Raw genomic sequence first — 18,673 nt, forward strand, 5'->3', positions numbered from 1 at the left:
TGTTCTGTATTGAATTGTTTCATGATAGTTTTAATAAGTAAGATTTTTTTATGCAAAAACTACACTAATGAAAAACAAATCACCTTTGCTAACAAAGCAAAGTCAAACTACTTGAACGTTTAACTTAGATTCTAGATGTTTGTCCATGGAGTGGACCACATTTTAATTAAAGGAACTTCATGAATGCATCCTTTCCTGTTTGCAATGACATTGACTGTCTTTTCCCTCATTCATGAGCACATGACATCCCTGTGCTAACTAGGGGAAATATTTACATGGGAAAATATTAGGAAAGTATTTTACGAATTTTAAGTTGTTTGATGCATACTAGCAGCTGGAAACATGGAGGAAACTGTTGTCTTTTGGCAAGCCAGCCTTCTGTGAATCATCACTCAGTGCTCCAAACACTCTGGGGGTCCATAGGACTAGTTTTTGAGAATCTATTCTTTATCGTTTACTAAAATTTTGATCAGAGACATCCAGATATAATTCCTGGAAATTAAAAGAAATGTAACACAAAGAGTGTGTAAAGTAATGCAATGTTAATGGGAGCACATTCTCAAAAAGTTTAAAGATTTCCTTGTTGCTCATGTTTAACATTATGAAGCACTGCAGGCTAAAAACCTTTACATGTAATTTACGTATATTTATTTACATGTAAGTTTTCATCAAGGTTTCCAGAAAGCATTGCAAAAATTCAATTAACACAGCCTTCATGGGAAAGAAGAAATATCATTCAGGTTTTCAGGTGAGAAAAACTAAAATACAAAGAGAAGTTATTTAAACAAGGTTTTGCAGCAAATCAGAGTAAGAAAAGAATGAGGAGTTTTCCTTATGGATTTCCCTGTTTTAATAAAAAGCTGCACAATAATGAGAGGAAAAAAATCTGTGGTGGCATCAATAGGTGTTTCTGATATCTGTGCTCCTACGGTTTTAACTAGATCAAATATAAAGCATTTAAATCTAAAATGAAGGACCTAGTGGGCACATTAGAAACATCTAGTCAGTAGTCTGCTATCAAACAAAATTTAACTTATTTTGTGATATATAAACCAAACCGAGAAAAATAAAGCAAGCACATATCTGTCTTATCAAGTTACTTTGTGTGGAAGAACTCAGATACATATTCCACAGATGAAAGGCCAACATAATTCATATAAGAAGCCTCTGAGGGAGCTGGGGTTGTTTATCCTGGAGAAAAGGAGAATCAGGGGGGACCTTATCACTCTCTACAACTGACTGAAAGGAGGCTGTAGCCAGGTGGGGGTTGGTCTCTTTTCCCAGGCAAGTGACAGGAAAGAAGAAATGGTCTCAAGCTGCTCCAAGGAAGGTTCAAGTTGGACCTTAGAAGAATTTCTTCACTGAGAGGGCATTGCAACAGGCTATCCAGGGAGAGGATGGAGTCACCATCCCTGGAAGTGTTCAAGAAATGACTGGACGTGGCGCTTGGTGCTATGGTTTAGTTGACAAAATGTTGCTCAGTCAAAGGGTGGACATGATCATTTCAGAGGTCTTTTCCAACCTCAGTGATTCTATGATCCTCTGATTTCTCATGAGAATCCTGTGGATAGAACTCATAGGATCTGTCTTTAATATTACATTTACATGTAATTATACCTACTATGTTAAAAAAATAATAAAAACTGAGAACATGGTATACTTCTACTCCTATTTCAACTGAATGAAAAAACTTTAGATACCTTATGTCTTTTGCAATAAGGATTTTTCCTGACATTTTTACTTTCTCTAATTAAAAGCTGAAGGATTTAGGTTTATTAAACTTTGGCAAAAATGTTCAATATTTGCAATGTGTGGAATAGATTTTCATAATTTTGAAAGGAGCTTAGATAGAGCATGTAGGGTTTTCACTAGGAGCATTGCCAGCAAGTCAAGTGAGGAGATCCCTCTCCTCTAGTCAGCCTGCATTTAGAGTGCTGGGTCCAGTTTGGGGTTCTCCTGTACAAAAGAGACTTACAAGAGCCAGTCCAGCAAAGGACAACAAATTTTTTAAGGTACTGGAGCATCTCTCCTGTGAGGAAGATCTGAGAAAGCTGGGATTGTTTAGTGTGGAGAAAACAAGGCTTTGGGAGATCTCATCAATGTGCACAAATATCTGAAGGTAAGGTGTAAAGAAGAGGGAGCCAGGCTCTTTGCCCTGCTGCCCAGTGACAAGCAGCGGGCACAAACAAACACAGGAGGTTCCATCTGAACACAGGAAATGCTTTTTCACTCTGAGGGCTACAAAACTAGAGGTGATTGTATTAGGAAAAAATCTGAAAGAACAAGTGAAACACCAAATAGTAGGGGGCAGAGGATGGTCAGGTAGCTGGGTATTAAACAAGAGAAATAAATACATAGGATGAGAAGACAACATCAAGGAAGAAGGGAAGAGAAAGCTGAGTACTATGAGAAAAGGAACAGCAGGCTGCTAGCACCCTCAGGAAGCAAAAGTTACTTGGTGGTAATGAGCAGAGGAAAGACTCTGGGAAGCCCAATGAAGGGAAGTGACACACTGGCTTGCCGATGAAAGAAAAGGAAAGGGTGAGGCAGGCAGGACAGAGATCCTCAAACTGCTCCTGGTCATTTTTATAAGATCAAAGAATGACTGTGTTCTGGGAGGACCAGAAAGCCTTTGATGTAATGGTAGTTCTGGCAAGACACTACAGAATCAAAGCAAGAGGAAAACAAAGTGTTAACCCTTTGATTCAGTATTTCCTCTGCATTCATAGAAGCAAAGTATGAAAATCATAAAATAATTTCAAGAGCTAACAGGAAGACTTACTTATTGATAGAAGGCACACAGAGAGACACAGAGAGGGAGAACAAGCACATAAAAATGGATGGTGGCAGGCAGTCACATAATCTCTCTACAAAATGCATTTGGTATTGTTATCCTTCCAATTCTTCTTTTAAATTGGATGATAAACCAGAAAACTGATGCAAATTTGAGCCTGCTACAACAGGAGAATAATCTAATAGCTTTTACGTTGCTAAGTGGATGCAGAGAGAAATTTGTTTTACTGGTATGCAAAACCTTACTTTCTTGAACATAAAAATACACTATAACAAAATGCATAAATATTCATACTGAACAGAAAATTCATATTAAATAACAATTTTGCTGAATACTTACAGCATTACTGGAGTTAACCTAGATTTACGGACATTGTAACAAACAGTTGAATTGTGTCCAGAAAAGCCTGATCCAAGTATTCTAAGAGTGATAAACTCACTTCTGGATTCTCTACTGAAAGCAACAAGCTGTTTTATTGATCAAAGGAATGCATATGTTCACTGGAATAACTTCAGGATGTGGTTGATTTCAAATTAAATTTTGCAGTCTTCTATGTCAGACTAGTACTAGTAAGGCAGAGGAACATGACTTGCAGCTTATGCTCACAAAGAACAATATGTAGTTTATAGAAACCCACTAAAATCTCAAGCACAGCATAGTAGCAATAGGCACCTACAAAATGTATCCTGACCTCTTTATGAGAAAGAAATACACTTTCCATTGTAGCCTCATCTGAGGCAGATTTTTTTCCCCTAAAAATCTACACCTTTCTCAATAAATAATTCAGAGCCAAATCTTGTATGTAACAACTAAGAATAGCTACAGAATAACAACTCAAGAATGAAGTAACTCATTTTATTTAAGGATAAATCATATTAATTCTCTCAAAATGTCAGACTAAATAATTGGTCACTAAAGTAATAAGGCTATTTACTTGTTATCAGCTATGAAATAATTAAATTCACTTTGATTAACAGCATTAAACCAAATAAAAAAAGCCAAAAAAACCACATAATCTCTAGATACTCAAAACCTCAGTTTTGCCTATACTCCTCTGGCACTTCTCAAGAGTTGAAGGATTATTCCAGAAAACATTTAGGTTCTTCAGCTCCCTTTATATCCACTAGTGAGTCTGTCTAAGAAACCTTGTTCTTCCTTATCTTCCAGCTTCTGCTCCTGTCCTGCAAAACTTGTTGGAGCAAGAAGTGGTGTACCTATCTATTGAATCATACGGCAGAATCAGTCTGATTGGAAAAAAGAGACAAAATATCCAAAAGCTTCTCCTAAAAGGGTACTATTTGTTCTCAGGCTCCTTAAGGGGGTGATCATTTACTTTTTTAGTTGCAGTGTTGATATGGGCAGATAAACTGATTCTATCCTGCACCTCCTAGACCAAACAGGTAAGCACATGGAGTACTCACTGAAAGAATTAGATCTATCACATGGACCTCAAACACTAGAAGTGTAAAAAAAATAACATTTTTTGTATTGATAAAATCTACAACATTTTTCTTCCCATGGAGGGGATGAGGACTAAACTCTGTACTAAAGTACAGAAAAATGACAACATTGAAATACACTGTATTCCATATAATGAGTACACAAGTACTGTAGTAAAAAACTACACAGAGAGCTGCAGTGTAAAATTATCACATCCTTCTCTTAAAAGTAAAATGACAGTTAAAAACCCAGAACTGCAACCTCTTTTAAAAAAAATTTAAAAATATATAAATAATATTTTCATAATTTAGACAAATGTAATTGGGATTGGTTTGGAAATTAATTTAGGGAGCTTACCATTTCTAAGGCCATAATACGTTCCTAAAAGCAAAATACAAGATGCCATTAGAAAGCAAAGAATAAAAACACAGTGTAAGTCAAAGAATGATGAATAAGATTCATTTTGGGATTTTGATGGTCTCACATGTACAGCTTTTTGTAAAAAACTCACTGAGTAGGAACTGTTGTACTTAATTAGATGTCTTTATCATACTATCCCACATAGAAATTTGCCCCAAAAATAAGAAATCACCCAGAAACAAGGTGAGAAAGGTTTTGAAAGAAATTACTCCACAATATATTTTTTCCAATTAGTGCATTAGGTTTTCAATATTGCTGATTTTACTCTTACATATCCCAAACAATTATTTCTTTTTTTGATAATCTCTGACTGTAAATCTAGCATGCTTTGGAATTCATGTCATCTTAGCATCAGGCTTAGTTTTCTTTTACGCATTTCCTTAGAAAAATAAAAAGTAATTTCTATATCATTATTCTTTCATCCAGAAATAGCAGCTCTGAATAATGTTTTATTAATAACAGGATGACATTAGTCAATTAGTCAAACAAATAAAACAAACTTGTATCCATTTTAATCTAGCACAAAATACAGAGAACCCAGAATTACCTAATTTACTCTATATATTTTAACATTCTTTTCCCATTGCAAAGTATTTTAAAGAAAAATATGAAGTTAGTAAAATCAAGATAGTGTACTCTGGTACTATATCCTGACTAGGTATGGTATTTTAAATAGTTTGACAAAACATATATTCAACTGTTTAGGTGAGTCCACATTTAGAGTACATGACCATTAAGACATTACAGGAACTCTTACCTTACAAAAATATTACTCAATTTTTTTTCTCAGGCAAGGTAGTGTATCACATGCTAAAGTCTTTATTCTTCCCTAGAAGCAGATCTGAGATACAGACTATTTCTGTACATCAGAAAAAACTTATGATAAAAAAATATATTGAAAACTCGGAAATTTTTATTCTGAGATGTCTGTTCCTCCACAAAACTGCAGTGGCAAACACTCATATTTATTTAAAGATTCTGCAACAAAACACATACTCATTACCATAAAAAAGATGGTATTTACAGATCTCATAAATTTCTGGTTATAATGAACAACAATTCAGATGTAAATCTTTCCAGTTAAAGAGGACTGCTTTGAAAAAAAAGGTCTTAGAGTGAGTGAGGATGATTCCAATGATAGAATAGAGTGTTTTCAAATTGACTCATGCGTTAAATAAAGTGCATTATATAGTTGCCAAATTCTAAATATAATAAACTCTTAAAATCTCACAGCAGATAATTTTCTGAAGACTAGCATCTAATGTATTAGGAAATTTACCAAGGATAATTTGTACACTACTTGACTGTGAAAGCATGGATATGTGAAGGGAGAAAAAAACTGCTATCAAGCATTTGAATGTAAGAACAACAGCCAGAGCGCTACAATTCACACACTTAACAAGAACTGCCAGTTAAGGACAGGAATAAAGCAATTTAATCAGGAACATGACAGTCAGGCAGGCACATATTGCCATGCAAGACACTACTATGATGCAACTTCCTGCAGTCTAAAATTACTCCTCATTCAATCAGAAGTAATATCATTAGAACAATTTGTCAACCATGAAGCTTCACATGAAAGCAGATGCAGAATTGCTTCACATGAAAGGAGATCTTTTTACATTGATGTAACTAGATATGCACCTGTGTAAACTGCTTGCGCAGACAAGCTCTCAGCCTTGTTGAACTTGAGCTGCCAGAAAGCCAGGCCAAGATTTTTGTTTGAACAGGAAACAGCTGGATTGGTGTGTTGTGTAACTTTTGGGTCTTGTAACTTGTCTCTTCTTACTGGATCAGACTGTTTGTACACTAACTTCTTTGATACCTCTAGCCCTCAAAATGCCTTCTATTTATTATATGAGAAGGCTTGAACTCCTATGGTCAAAACTCAGGTCGATACATAATGTCGTTTCCCTTATGAGCCTTATCTTCATCAATTCCCTCACAAAAGTCCTGCTTTCAGTACACTTACAAAATGCTAACTCATTGATACTCTTTGTATTGTACGTAAACTTTTCTTACATTCGTACTGGATATTGTTTGCAGCAATTTGTTGAAAAAAAATTATATTTTGTCTCTGTATTCTGAAGAATACACACATTACCCTCCCTCATAGCCTCCTGAGCCTCACAATTCAGACATTCCAGCCTGTTTTGCTTTCTTAGCCATTTCAATTTGAAAGGAGTATGTTTTCTTTGACTGTAATGCTTAAATACTATTCCAAAGCTCAGCTTAGGGTAAATCTTTTTAAGTGAAAATTTAAAGTGCTTAGCACAAACAGTTTTACTGCTAGATGACATAAAATAAGGATTTATAATATTTTATCAGGTCCTAGCAAATATTGACTGGCCTGTTCTTCCTCAGAAAGGTGACTATGAACATTTAGTGCTTCAGAGGCTTTAAATACTTAGAATACTTTAATTTCATTTTTATTCCGTTTTACAAAAGAAAGTAATACAGCCCAGAAAATTTAACCCAACCAGTGAAAAAAATCACCAGTGAGTATTACTGGCTATTGGGTCTACATTTGTCTGCACATATTTCCAAATCTGAATTTAAGCTATAAGGCTGTCCAGAAAATCATGCTGTAATACAATATGGTAGTTTCAAGAAATTGAATAAAAATGTAGCTAGGTAATTGAGCAGGTAATATACCTGGAGAGCTCCCATTTCTTCCTCTCTTCTGTGTGTCTTCTCTAGTAGCTCTGCAAAATGAAAAACAGAACTTGTAAATTCAACTTCCTGTCTCATGGCCTGATAGAAAAAGTACTGTGTAAAACAGTCAATGAGATTTTATTTTACAGATTTCACAACACCCCTTTTCATCTGATTAAATAATAGATGAAATGTGTCAGTGATATGATTGTTTCCAAGCATGGGCTGTTGAGGTGACTAAAAAACAGCCTCAAGAACACAGAAAGACAGTTTGACTGGGTGGGGGGAAAGCTTTAAGATTCACAGATAAACTTTTCTATACTGAAATAAATGGGGTATACTTTTACAATTGAATGAAAAAAATCAAAGAGATTCTCTCTAAAAATTTACTAAAACTGACTATCACAGCTATGCAATTATATATGAAAAGTTACTATAGAATACTGCAAACTATTTTGACTGAAAAAAATTTCCTCCTCTTACTAAAATAAAACAATTTTGCTAAGGAAAATAATTCACTGTGACAAAATACTAGAAAAGTTTCTTATAGTCTTTACAAGGTAAAATCCTAATATCTCATATTGTCATGTGTGACAATTATAGACATTGGCATATATATGCACATATGTAACATTTCACATTAGAAATTAATTTTGTTGGAATTCTGTGTCTTATGTTATGAGTTGTTTTTCCCTTTTATTTCATTCACATAGTTTTATGATTAGACTCATGTTTTTGATAAATTGCAACATATTTAGAATTCTGGGAAACCTTAAAGTTATTACCTCATAAAGAGCAGGAAAAACAAAAAAAAAACCATGCTGCAGGCTTATTACTATTTTAACTATCAGAAGTTTAATCATGAATTTTGCATGAGAAGAGCATTGCTTTATCTAAGCCAGAGACTGACTTTGAATTCAGATATGCTCCAGTTTGCTAGCAATTAGGAGAGTTATGATATTATGAAACTGCCTTGACAATGTCAGAGGACTGAATTCTGACAGTTCCCCCAGCATCCAAGTACAGAACTGCTAACTGAAAGTACCTGTGTTTACTTCCTTAAGAAGTAAAGTTTACTGATACTTACATAGTCATAAAGATAACCTTCAATTATTTACAATAGTAACTACATAAAATATTCTACTGACATCAATTTGTCATCTTCCCTTTATATCTCCAATATTTTACTTTTCTCCTTCTCTTGTTATGAAACCTCCTGTGAGCACCCCAACCCTCTTTCTTCATAACTTAATATTAATTTCTGATTGTATATGGATTGAGGCTTATTTCCAAGCAGCAGTCCTTTAAAGGAGATGTAGATAACATGTAAAAAATTTTACCTAATTCTTTCACAAGCTGAGAGATTGACTTGCTATTCTTTCTTCTTAGCTTCTATGCCACTTTTTCCAAATCCTTTCTTAAAATTAGTAAAATTACTGTTTATTCACTTTGGTTTGGTGCATTTATGTTTTTCTGGATTATTCCTTGGTATGCTTTTCAGTCCAGTGATCCAACTGCCACATAAATTACTGTAGCCAAATGCGCTGCCATCAACAATAAAACAAGAATTCTGGGTTGAAAAGTAGCTGCCCTGTATGTTTTCTTTGGGTATATTCCAATATTATATGTAAGTTGATAAAAATTTGTATTGCAATACTAGCTTTAAAAAAAATTTAGGAGCAAGGAATAAGTCTATAAGAAAAGGGTAGGAAACGAAAAATTTATTCCCATGCTCCATCTGACCAAAGGCACTCAATTATTATACTCGACTTTGCTTTATTTTCATTCTAATGTAGTAATTAAGATTCTATTGTATAGACACGATTGTTCTAAGTGAAAAGGTTGCTATTACAAGGTTTCTTTCAAACAGATTTGAAAGCCCTGCATCTCAAATTAGGGTTATCTATAATCCATTTACTTCATTCTACCCCTGCCTAAATCAGTTGTCCTGCAAGATGCTTCACAAAATTCTGTCGCTAGAAAAGTAGGCAGGAGTTGAAGTGGTGCTAACTGAAAAAATATACACCTGCACAGTCATCCTTTATGAACATATATTTAAAAATCAAGTTCTGCATTTCAACTGATGATTCCATTTAGTATTCCATGTAAAATAATGGCATCTTTTCTCCAAAGCTGAACTAAAAAAAATAAAAATTTAAGCATCATATATTAAACAGCTATACAAAAAGCCATATATTGCATATTATATCATTCCTCTGGACATCATTTGCCATGACAGAATAACTTTGCTTACTTGATCTGAAAAACTCTGTTTAGTGAATTTATCATTTGTACACTTCCTATATTTAAGTTCTTGTGCAAACTTAAATATGTTTTATGTCATGTGCCTGAAAATAATGTTGCAATAAAGTTAAGACAGAGAATGCATTGCGCCTGCAACAGAACAAAGACGATCACTGCCCCTAGTGGAGGCTCTTTTCATCCATCCTATGAACAGCCTCTGAGTTTTCCCAATTAATATTTTGTTCATAAATGAAGTTTCACAGTGGCATGGATTGCTACAACAATCCTGCTATCATCTTTCAAGGCCTAATGTAACCACAGGGTACTCAGGGATTTTTCAAAGCAATACATCATTATTCTCATGGGGCACTGAACACATCAATTTATAAATTTACTAGAAGAAACAGCATTATTGGAAAAGGCACCTTTAGGCATTGATGGCTCTTCTCCAAAGATGAATAATACATGGAAAAAGACAACAAAAGAAATGAGATGTAGAAATAAAGATATTCATCAACGTTTTCCCTTTTTATTTCTAGCTAAATATGAAGCTTGCAATTCAATAAGGAACTATAAGCTAAAACTGTTTAAAAATCAGATATATTTCAAATGTTTTAAACTGTTCAAAGTCAACAGCAAGCTCAGGATATTGTCTGCAAAATTAAGGATCATACTTTTGTGCAGTTATACAAAAACAATTTATTTACAGTGCTTAAATTCCAGATCATATAAAGATTATATCTCACTGAGCTATGCATCAGTAAACACAGAGTGTCCTTGAAGTTACACTAGAGTGACTTAGATTTGACTAATCAGACTTTCAGGAAAAATATAGGTTATGATTTAAAACATTCTGTCAGAATCATTATCTCTTGCAGTTTCCCCGACACTGAACCACCACAGTATGTTGCAAAACATTACAAATACTAAACCGGAGATGAAGATTATATATTCCATCATACCACACAGACAAGTGAGGAGAAAAGGGTCATTCAAACAGATTTTTCACACACACACACCCCAGCTGTAATTTTTACCGCTGGTGAAAAGTACCAGCAAATAGATTTAGAAGCAGATACTTATTGATTGAAATTACTAAAATGCAATAGTACTATCTTATTTATCCTAGCTGATCCATTAATATGCCAGTAACAAACTAGAATGCTAAAACTCCTTCATGAACTAAAATGCTCAACTCCTTTATCTCTGCTGGGTGTAACAAAGGTGGGAAACATGACATTGGCTGTATATTAACTGGAGCATCAATTTCTTGGTTTCAAACACTGCATGACCTCCCATTTTAGAAACTGAAGATAATGCTAGACAGCATTCCTCTTCACATTCTCAGAGAAGACTGACATGCCAGAGAAAAATCTACAAATTAGACCAATACCACATTTTTATGTTTACCTTGTACTAGCCAAGGACAATGCACAAATACAGAGGTGCACACAGAATCAATTCTTATAGCCATAGATATCTACTCATACAGTGAAAAATTCTAAAATGTGATTCAGAGTGCTCTGAAGTTGACATTCACACAACAATTCAGTTTTGCATTCATACATAATATGCTGTACACTATCTTAGGTATCTTCAGTCTGCTGGTAGATCTGACTGAATGCTCTCACCGCTCTGAAGCAGTTGCAGATCACACAGGACAACTCACATAGTATAAAAAAATACAGCTACTATGTGGCACTAAAGCAAGAAATCCAGGTTATTACCAGAAAAGAATGGCAGTTTGGAAAAAATTGTCAGCATAATTTTTGCACCATCAAGCTAAGAAAAGCTCTTTGCCAAAACACAAGTCAGGGCTTTCAGTTATATATTAGTAAAACTATTTTTTATTTCCCAAAGTTTGTAACCCCAGAAACTGAGGTTCTAAGTTATATAAGAGTATACCAAAATCTTGAGTAATCACTTAATTAGACACCCTGATCATATTACCTTTAAATTTGCTTTGATCAAAAATTGTAAGGCTTTTTTATTTCAAGTATTTCCCATCATTCTCACTTCAAATATGCTTCCTACAGCTTTCAGTCATCATTTGGGTGTGTTTCCCACAAAACTGCTGAGCAGATATTGCACCATTCCTGTAGATGTAAAAGGCAGGCAAGCAGGTTTCCATCAGGTATGAAGGAATTTTCAATCAGCTGAATAAATCAGTTTCCCTCAGCTAGAAATTACTTATCTTGCTCACATCTACACAGCCAAGTTGTAAGACTTAAGACTGTCCTGTTGTTCTGTCAATGACTGCCTGGAGAAAGAGACCAACCCCCACCTGACTACAAACACCTTTCAGGGATCTGTAGAGTGATAAGGTCACCTCTGAGTCTCCTTTTCTCCAGGCTAAACAACCCCAGCTCCCTCAGCCGTTCCTCACAGGGCTTGTGTTCCAAGCCCCTCACCAGCCTCGCTGCCCTCCTCTGGACGTGCTCAAGTGTCTCAACATCCTTCCTGCATGAGCAGACAGGGGGGAATAAAAAATTGTAATTTTATTTACTCTAATGGCAGCTTCCAGAAATAAGCATCTGAGAGAACACCTAAGCACCTGAGAAACAGGACTAGATCTGGACCATCCATGACTTAGCTGGCCTCCAGAAACTTGACTATTTTTTTTTAAAGTGTTAAAAAATATGTTAATGGCAAAAAGCAGTGCACAAATAACATCAGTCTATTACAGGATGTGTCTCTCGCAAACAGGGAAAGAGACAAGGCAGAGGTGTTTAATGCTTTCTCTACTTCTCCTTCAATACCAATGATGAGCTGGGGCCCCAGTACTCTCAGTAGGTGAGAGTGCTCCTGATCTCTTGAAGTCTATGGGGCCTGATGGGATTCTTTCAAGAATAAAGAGCTGGCTCATGTCTTTGAGAGGCCTCTCTCAATGGTTTTTGAGCAGTCTTGGGAATTTGGAGATGTCTCAGTTGACTGGAAGATGGTGAACGTTATCCCTGTTTTCTACAAGGGCAACAGGATGACCACAGCACCCATGGAAAGGGACATGGGGGCCCAGGTTGATGGAAAGCCAGAAATGAGCCAGCAGTGCTCTGGCAGCCAGGAGGGCCAACACTGTTCTGGGGTGCATCAGGCACAGCATGGCCAGCTGAGAAAGGGAGGGAATTGGAACTGCACATTGGAACCCTGCACTGGGGCAGCCTCACCCTGAATACTGTGTGCAGTCTTGGGCACCACAATATAAAAAAGACAGGAGGGCTACAAAGATCATGAAGTGCCTTGAGGGGACACCACATGAGGAGTGGATGAGGTCACTTGGTCTGGTCAGGCTGGAGGAGATTGAGGGGACACCCCACAGCTTCCTCATGAGGGGAAGAGGAGGGGCAGGAACTGATCTCTTCTCTCTGGTGACCAGTGACAGGACAGGAGGGAATAGCCTGAAGCTGTGTCAGAGGATTTGATGCTGAATATTAGGAAAAGGTTCTTCACCCAGAGGGTGGTTGGGCACTGGAACAGGCTCCCCAGGGAAGAAGTAACAGCACCAAGCCTGACAGAGTTCAAGGAGTATTTAGACAATGCTCTCAGGCACATGGTGTGATTCTTGGGGCCCTTCTGTGAAGGGTAAGGAGTTTTACCCAGTGATCCTTGTTGTGTCCCTTCCAACTCAGCATATTCTATGATTCCTTGAACCTATTTATTGTTCCAGATACCAGAACATTTTGGGACAGTGAGTTTCTATAATTGAAGCATGTACTGGGTAAAACAAAAAGTATCCTTTTGTTTCTAACATGATGTCTGGACGATCAATGACTTTTGTATATGTATAATTATTGCTTCTAATTTGTTTCCTTCAATAAGCCTTCCTAGTGTTTCATCCTGATATTTGTCTTTAATTCTCTTTCATTATGATTGGTATTTGATGTAGATCATTCACTTATGAATATCTCCCATACTTCATTTAGAAAACCTCTTCCAAATAACTTGCCCCAAGAAACAGTCCAAAATTCTCCTCATCCATTTTATAACCTCTCTGTACCTGTCATTACCTGAACTATTACAGTGTCTACCTTACAGTGAATTCAAAAGTTCAAGAGTGGATACATACATATATTCAAATTCACAGCTTAAGTACACAAGATACTTGGCCAAGTTGTTGTAACCTCTTCTACAGTCCAATATGATTGCATTGGAGTAGTTTGTCTGAATATGAGATTAAATATATTAAAAAAACTAAACTATAAGATTACCCATCAAAGAATTATAGGTCACAATGTGCTGCTTTTTAAGAGGCCTTTGTCAAAAGAATTAGAATATTTTTTTTCCCAAAGCTTACATGATAGCTTTTAGTTCTATTCCTGGCTCTGCTCTATTCCTGGGAAATTTTCTGTGCTTCATTTCAACATGGCTAAAGAAAATATTTCTCTATCTTCTGACGTGAAGCTCAAACAAAGTGCACTGAAATCCACGCAAAATGTTCCTATGAACTTCCTTATGAATACAAAAGGTGACGACAGCCCAAAACTTCACTATGTCTTTGCAACTGCCTAAGATATGAGCTGGAAGAGGGAGATTATGTCCATTATACTTGTTTAGGACCATATTGATACCCAATTGAAACTATGTAGGAGGACAATGAGGGAGGGTTGTGAATATAGATGCAGTTAACGAATCTTGAATCACAGCTATAAGCATTCTGTTGTTTTCTTTGAATGACACTTATGTGCCAGCAGACATGCTGTAGAGGATTCCAAAAGCTCCTGGGGGACCTTAGGGTTTCTAGTTAAAAAAAAAAATAAAATCACTAAAGAACAACTTCCCAAAACAAGCATCACTCCTAGATGCTTTAGTAAGTTCCAGTTAAGTTTCATTAAGAAACAGTTAGTGAAACAGACAAGTAAGAAGGCTAACTTTGAAGTGGTAAAATAAAAACATCTCATTCTGATTCAAAGATGGTTTCATTATGAAAATGTGATCAAGGCACAGGTCTTCTAGCTCTGTGGGGTTGAGCTTACAAAAGTGTCTATATTTATTTATCATCAAGTTATATACTTCTATGTATTTATTGTCAATAAGTAAATATATATATATATTAGGGTATTATGCTTACAAATTTTTTACTGATGGAGCATGCAATCAACAAAGTTTGGAGACTAGTGCTCAGTATTTAGAACCTTGGAACAATCTCACTTCTGAAGTAAGCAGACTATAGCTGGCAATTAGCATTGAGAATTTGATTTTTTTCAATAAAGGCTTTTAGTTTTTGTAAAGCTGAAATGTTTTCTAGTCTCTTACTCCGAAATTCCTTCTCCTTTATACATCAAGCAGCATACGTCGTAACAAATGGAATTGAGAGGAAAAACACCAAAGTTTAAGTAAGAACAAGGTCTAACAAGAAAAGTGTCTATGGGAAGAGAAACTGTGTGGGAAGAATGAGGAAGAGGAGACTAGAACTATTTACAGTAAAAGGACAGAACAAGAATGTGTGGCTTATTATTCAAATAGAGGCTCTCTTATAAGCAGCAGATTCTATCTGGAGACCTTACTGTAGATTTTGAGCTTACTGTAGCTTTTGATCAGATTCGACTTATTTTGAAGTGCCAAACACATATTTGTACATAGAAGAGGAACAGTCTGTATGTTAATACAAATATTTACTAAGATTTTTTTATCTAGAATTCTGAGTGCCTTCTCTAAACAGCTGCCACTATCACGAATTCAGAGGGGGGAATCCAGGTATTGCTTGTTCTCTGAAGCAGTGTCCAAATAAGCAAGATAAATTATAGCCAGAATAGAATTAAGGGTCTCCTCTAGAATCTAGAGAGATGCTACATCAGAATTAACACAGCTGGGATAGCAATAAAGCTATTAATTCACAGTGAGTCACAACTGCAGAGCTATAGAAAACCTTCTGTTTGCATTATTTGCTCAACCGTTCTCTACAAAGATGTAATAGCGTATAAAAAGCATATAAAGTCACACCACTGGAATTTCAGTTTTAGGCAGACTCATTAATCAATCAACTCGTCTCAGTCTTAAGCAGCCACTTTTCATTGCCAGGAATACTAAATCTTTTCTATGAGTGTCCTTGCACTACGCACTTCAATCTGCTTCACTGCTGTAGGATGATACCACCATAGCTTTTCTTATCAAAGCCTTTACTAAGCCATGATTCTACTGACAGACAAAAAACCATTACAGGCTAGAATTTTCTTTATGCCTCTATTTAACAATTTCTTTTAAAATTTCTTTAAATACATATATTTCACACTAAATTAATAATTTTGACAGAAATAAGAACTTTGTCTGAAAACAAGAACTACAGATATCAAGAATGGTACAACCAAAAAAAAAAACCCAAAACAAAAAAACCCAGACATTAACAAAATAATGGAAAATCAATCCAGTAAGGCAAAAAGTTTATCTGAAAGGCATGGCTTCCACCATGAAAATTAAAATGGGACACACAAAGTACCAAAAATACAGTTGACAATTTTTTCCCCATTATTTTTAATAAATGCCTTGGATAGCTAGTTTGAAAATGGTTTGGGAGTTTCAGAATATTGACATTTTCTGATTACGATCTAGTTATAAAAACTACATCCACAAATCTGCTGCAACCAGAAGGTTGCTGTGAAAATTAAAAACAAGTCATACAGGTGTTGGTTGAATCTATGCTCAAATTAGTGATTCAAATAATATTTAAATAACGCTAATAATTGCAAGTTACTCTCATAACATCCTGTATGTCAATATCATCGGGTTCTTCAATTTAACATGCTTAAGGATAAAAAAAAAAAGGATAAGATTGTAGCAGGAAAAGACAGTATTGTTACTATCTATGCCCTCCTCTAACATGAGCTAAGGAACACTGTCCTGTAACTACACTTTAAACACAAAATCCAAACCTCAGAAAATAACAGTGAAATCCCTCTGGTCATTATAGATTCTGGATTATGCCTTTTATTTTCAGGCAAAAAGAGCAAAATTTTTTTATGTGCAAAACAAGCTTTCCTCATGGCAAGATTTTTAGTACTATTAAATGTAGTAATATTAATTTAACTTCGATAATCAAGAAATTAAGTTCAAATTTATCCTGCTTATTACAAAAGATACATATGCCAAAGAGAATTCGTTAACACACATACACATGGTATTTGAACAGTTAAACACTAGATTTGGAGTATGCTGCTATGCTTTGCTTTTGGCTACTATTTACTGAAACATCTATCAAAAGACTCCAGCTCTTCTTTCAGACTATCATTAGGGTGGCATGGCTTGACTACAATAACAGAGTTCTCTTCTCAGTTATAACTATGCCGAGTATCTTATGAAGAAAAAAATAAGATTTAAGACCCTAAAAATAAAGATAATTGAGGAAATAATTGAGATTTACTGAATTTAGAACTTATTCTGACACTAGAAACTCAAACAAAACACAAGTCATAATGACATTCTGAATTTCTGCCACTAGGCATTGTGTGATGATTATTAATGTTTCTAAGGCCTTAAATGACAATTACTTGATTCTACTTCTAGCTGAAACTGTTATCATATATATATGTATTGATTATTCATGCAACAGTTACACAGCCAACCAGGCAATAATGTTCCTACCATAAATAAATCTCAAGAACTTTAAAAAAAAAAAATCTAATATACAATGGTTATGAATAAACACTTCAGATTTTACTTCACAAATTTTGCTGAGAAGCCATCAACTTTCAACCCTAACAATCTAATAGCACATTTATACTACAATGGAATTCTTTATTAATAGCTTCAAATAATCTAGTTTGGGTTCTAATGACTATGTCATTACTCCTTCTTCATGTTCCCAGAAGTCAGTCCAACCAAGCTGACATGATGCTAGCACCAAGTGCTCCAGTTCCACCAGATGTGTTCAGGTCACATCACAGATGGCATTTGCAGCTGCATTTGCCAAAATGCAGGAAGGTCTCTTTGCTCCCTGCCTCTGATTGTGCATTGCTCTTGCTTACTTTGTCCTGCCTTGGCAAAATGACAAACCTGGACCTCCGAAAGGTCTTAGTTCATTACAACTGGCAAAAACCAGACAGCTCTATGTGGCTCATATTGAGTAATACACAATTTTAGAGAGGTTCAACGAGGAGGAGACATGGAACAAGGGATGGAGAAAGTAGCACTGATGGGAGAGAAAGAAACAGAAATAAGAATTCTGCCTTTTGTCTGCAGTGATATTAAATGTCTCCATGAATGGGAAACTTCAGTTTGACCCACTAACTCATTATCTTGGATTTGTGTGTTGAGCCATCATCACACCTGTCTGTAGCACAGATCCATGCAAGGAAACTGAACAGTGGCTTTTTCTCCCATAGTTTTGATTAGAAAACCTATTAAATAACCTTAAAAAAAAAAAAACAAAACAGCATTATGTAAGAAAATATAGTAAGAAATGCCTCAAAGCAAGGTCCTCATAATAGTCGACACTTTAAACAGAAAATGCAGTTCAACAGTTTTATCATTGCATATAATTGTTACAATTCTTTCCTGAATGGAGAAACGTTTTCTTCCTGACAATGAATAAAATTTTTCAGGAACACACAGAAAGAAATTGAAACTTAATTTGTTTTCCTTTACCAACTGCAAGCTAGAAAGATAATTTGTCATTTGTTGTTTTAGAAAATTATGTGGATATATTTATGGGCATGGTAGCTATATAAAGATTATGGTATGGCATATGTAAATGCCAAAATAGGAAATTGAATGCTATTTTCTTCAGCGAGCTCTCTCAATATCCTAGGATTTTCTTTTTTTGATGTTTATAATCCCAACCATATTTATGCATATCAGAAAATTTCCTTCTGGCTTCTTCTGAAAGGCAGCTGCAGATCTTAATGCAAATATACACAGAACTGATATTGGACCTATCAGCTAAGGAATGGTCAACAGTTACAGGTATCCAGCTTTTTGTAGCAGCTAGTGCAGCTCATTTGAACTGAAGTAACTGGGCAAACCAAAGGAGGCCAACAGCTGCAAGATATAAAGGTTTTCTAGTAAAGGTCTCTTTTTACTTGAGATAAGTAATTCTCTCAAGCCTGAAAGTGCATTTCTTAATTGGGCTGTTTGAAGATCAGAACTAAACAATCCATTTGCAATGTCCACATCATAGAAGAACAGATAACA

At 35.5% G+C, this 18,673-nt stretch overlaps 1 protein-coding gene across 6 annotated transcripts in view; it reads right to left on the reverse strand.

Moving 5' to 3' along the window:
• CEP128 (centrosomal protein 128) overlaps window positions 1-18,673 on the reverse strand; it is a 96,631-nt gene that overhangs the window by 20,876 nt on the left and 57,082 nt on the right. For 4 of the 6 annotated variants that reach the window (XM_088058161.1, XM_088058164.1, XM_005520214.3 and 1 more), the window contains 2 exons: window positions 7,310-7,359; window positions 4,592-4,615 (listed from right to left, as the gene is read on the reverse strand). The exons of 1 other annotated variant lie outside the window; for it this stretch is intronic. In XM_088058161.1, coding sequence (XP_087914287.1) covers window positions 4,592-4,615; window positions 7,310-7,359 — 74 coding nt within the window. The remainder of the gene's footprint in view (window positions 1-4,591; window positions 4,616-7,309; window positions 7,360-18,673) is intronic. One more of the 6 variants, XM_088058163.1, reaches the window with a different exon arrangement.

Source organism: Pseudopodoces humilis, chromosome 7 (assembly GCF_049639895.1).
Source record: "Pseudopodoces humilis isolate 2021_Gansu_Grassland_sample_001 chromosome 7, ASM4963989v1, whole genome shotgun sequence".
Lineage (NCBI taxonomy): Eukaryota > Metazoa > Chordata > Aves > Passeriformes > Paridae > Pseudopodoces > Pseudopodoces humilis.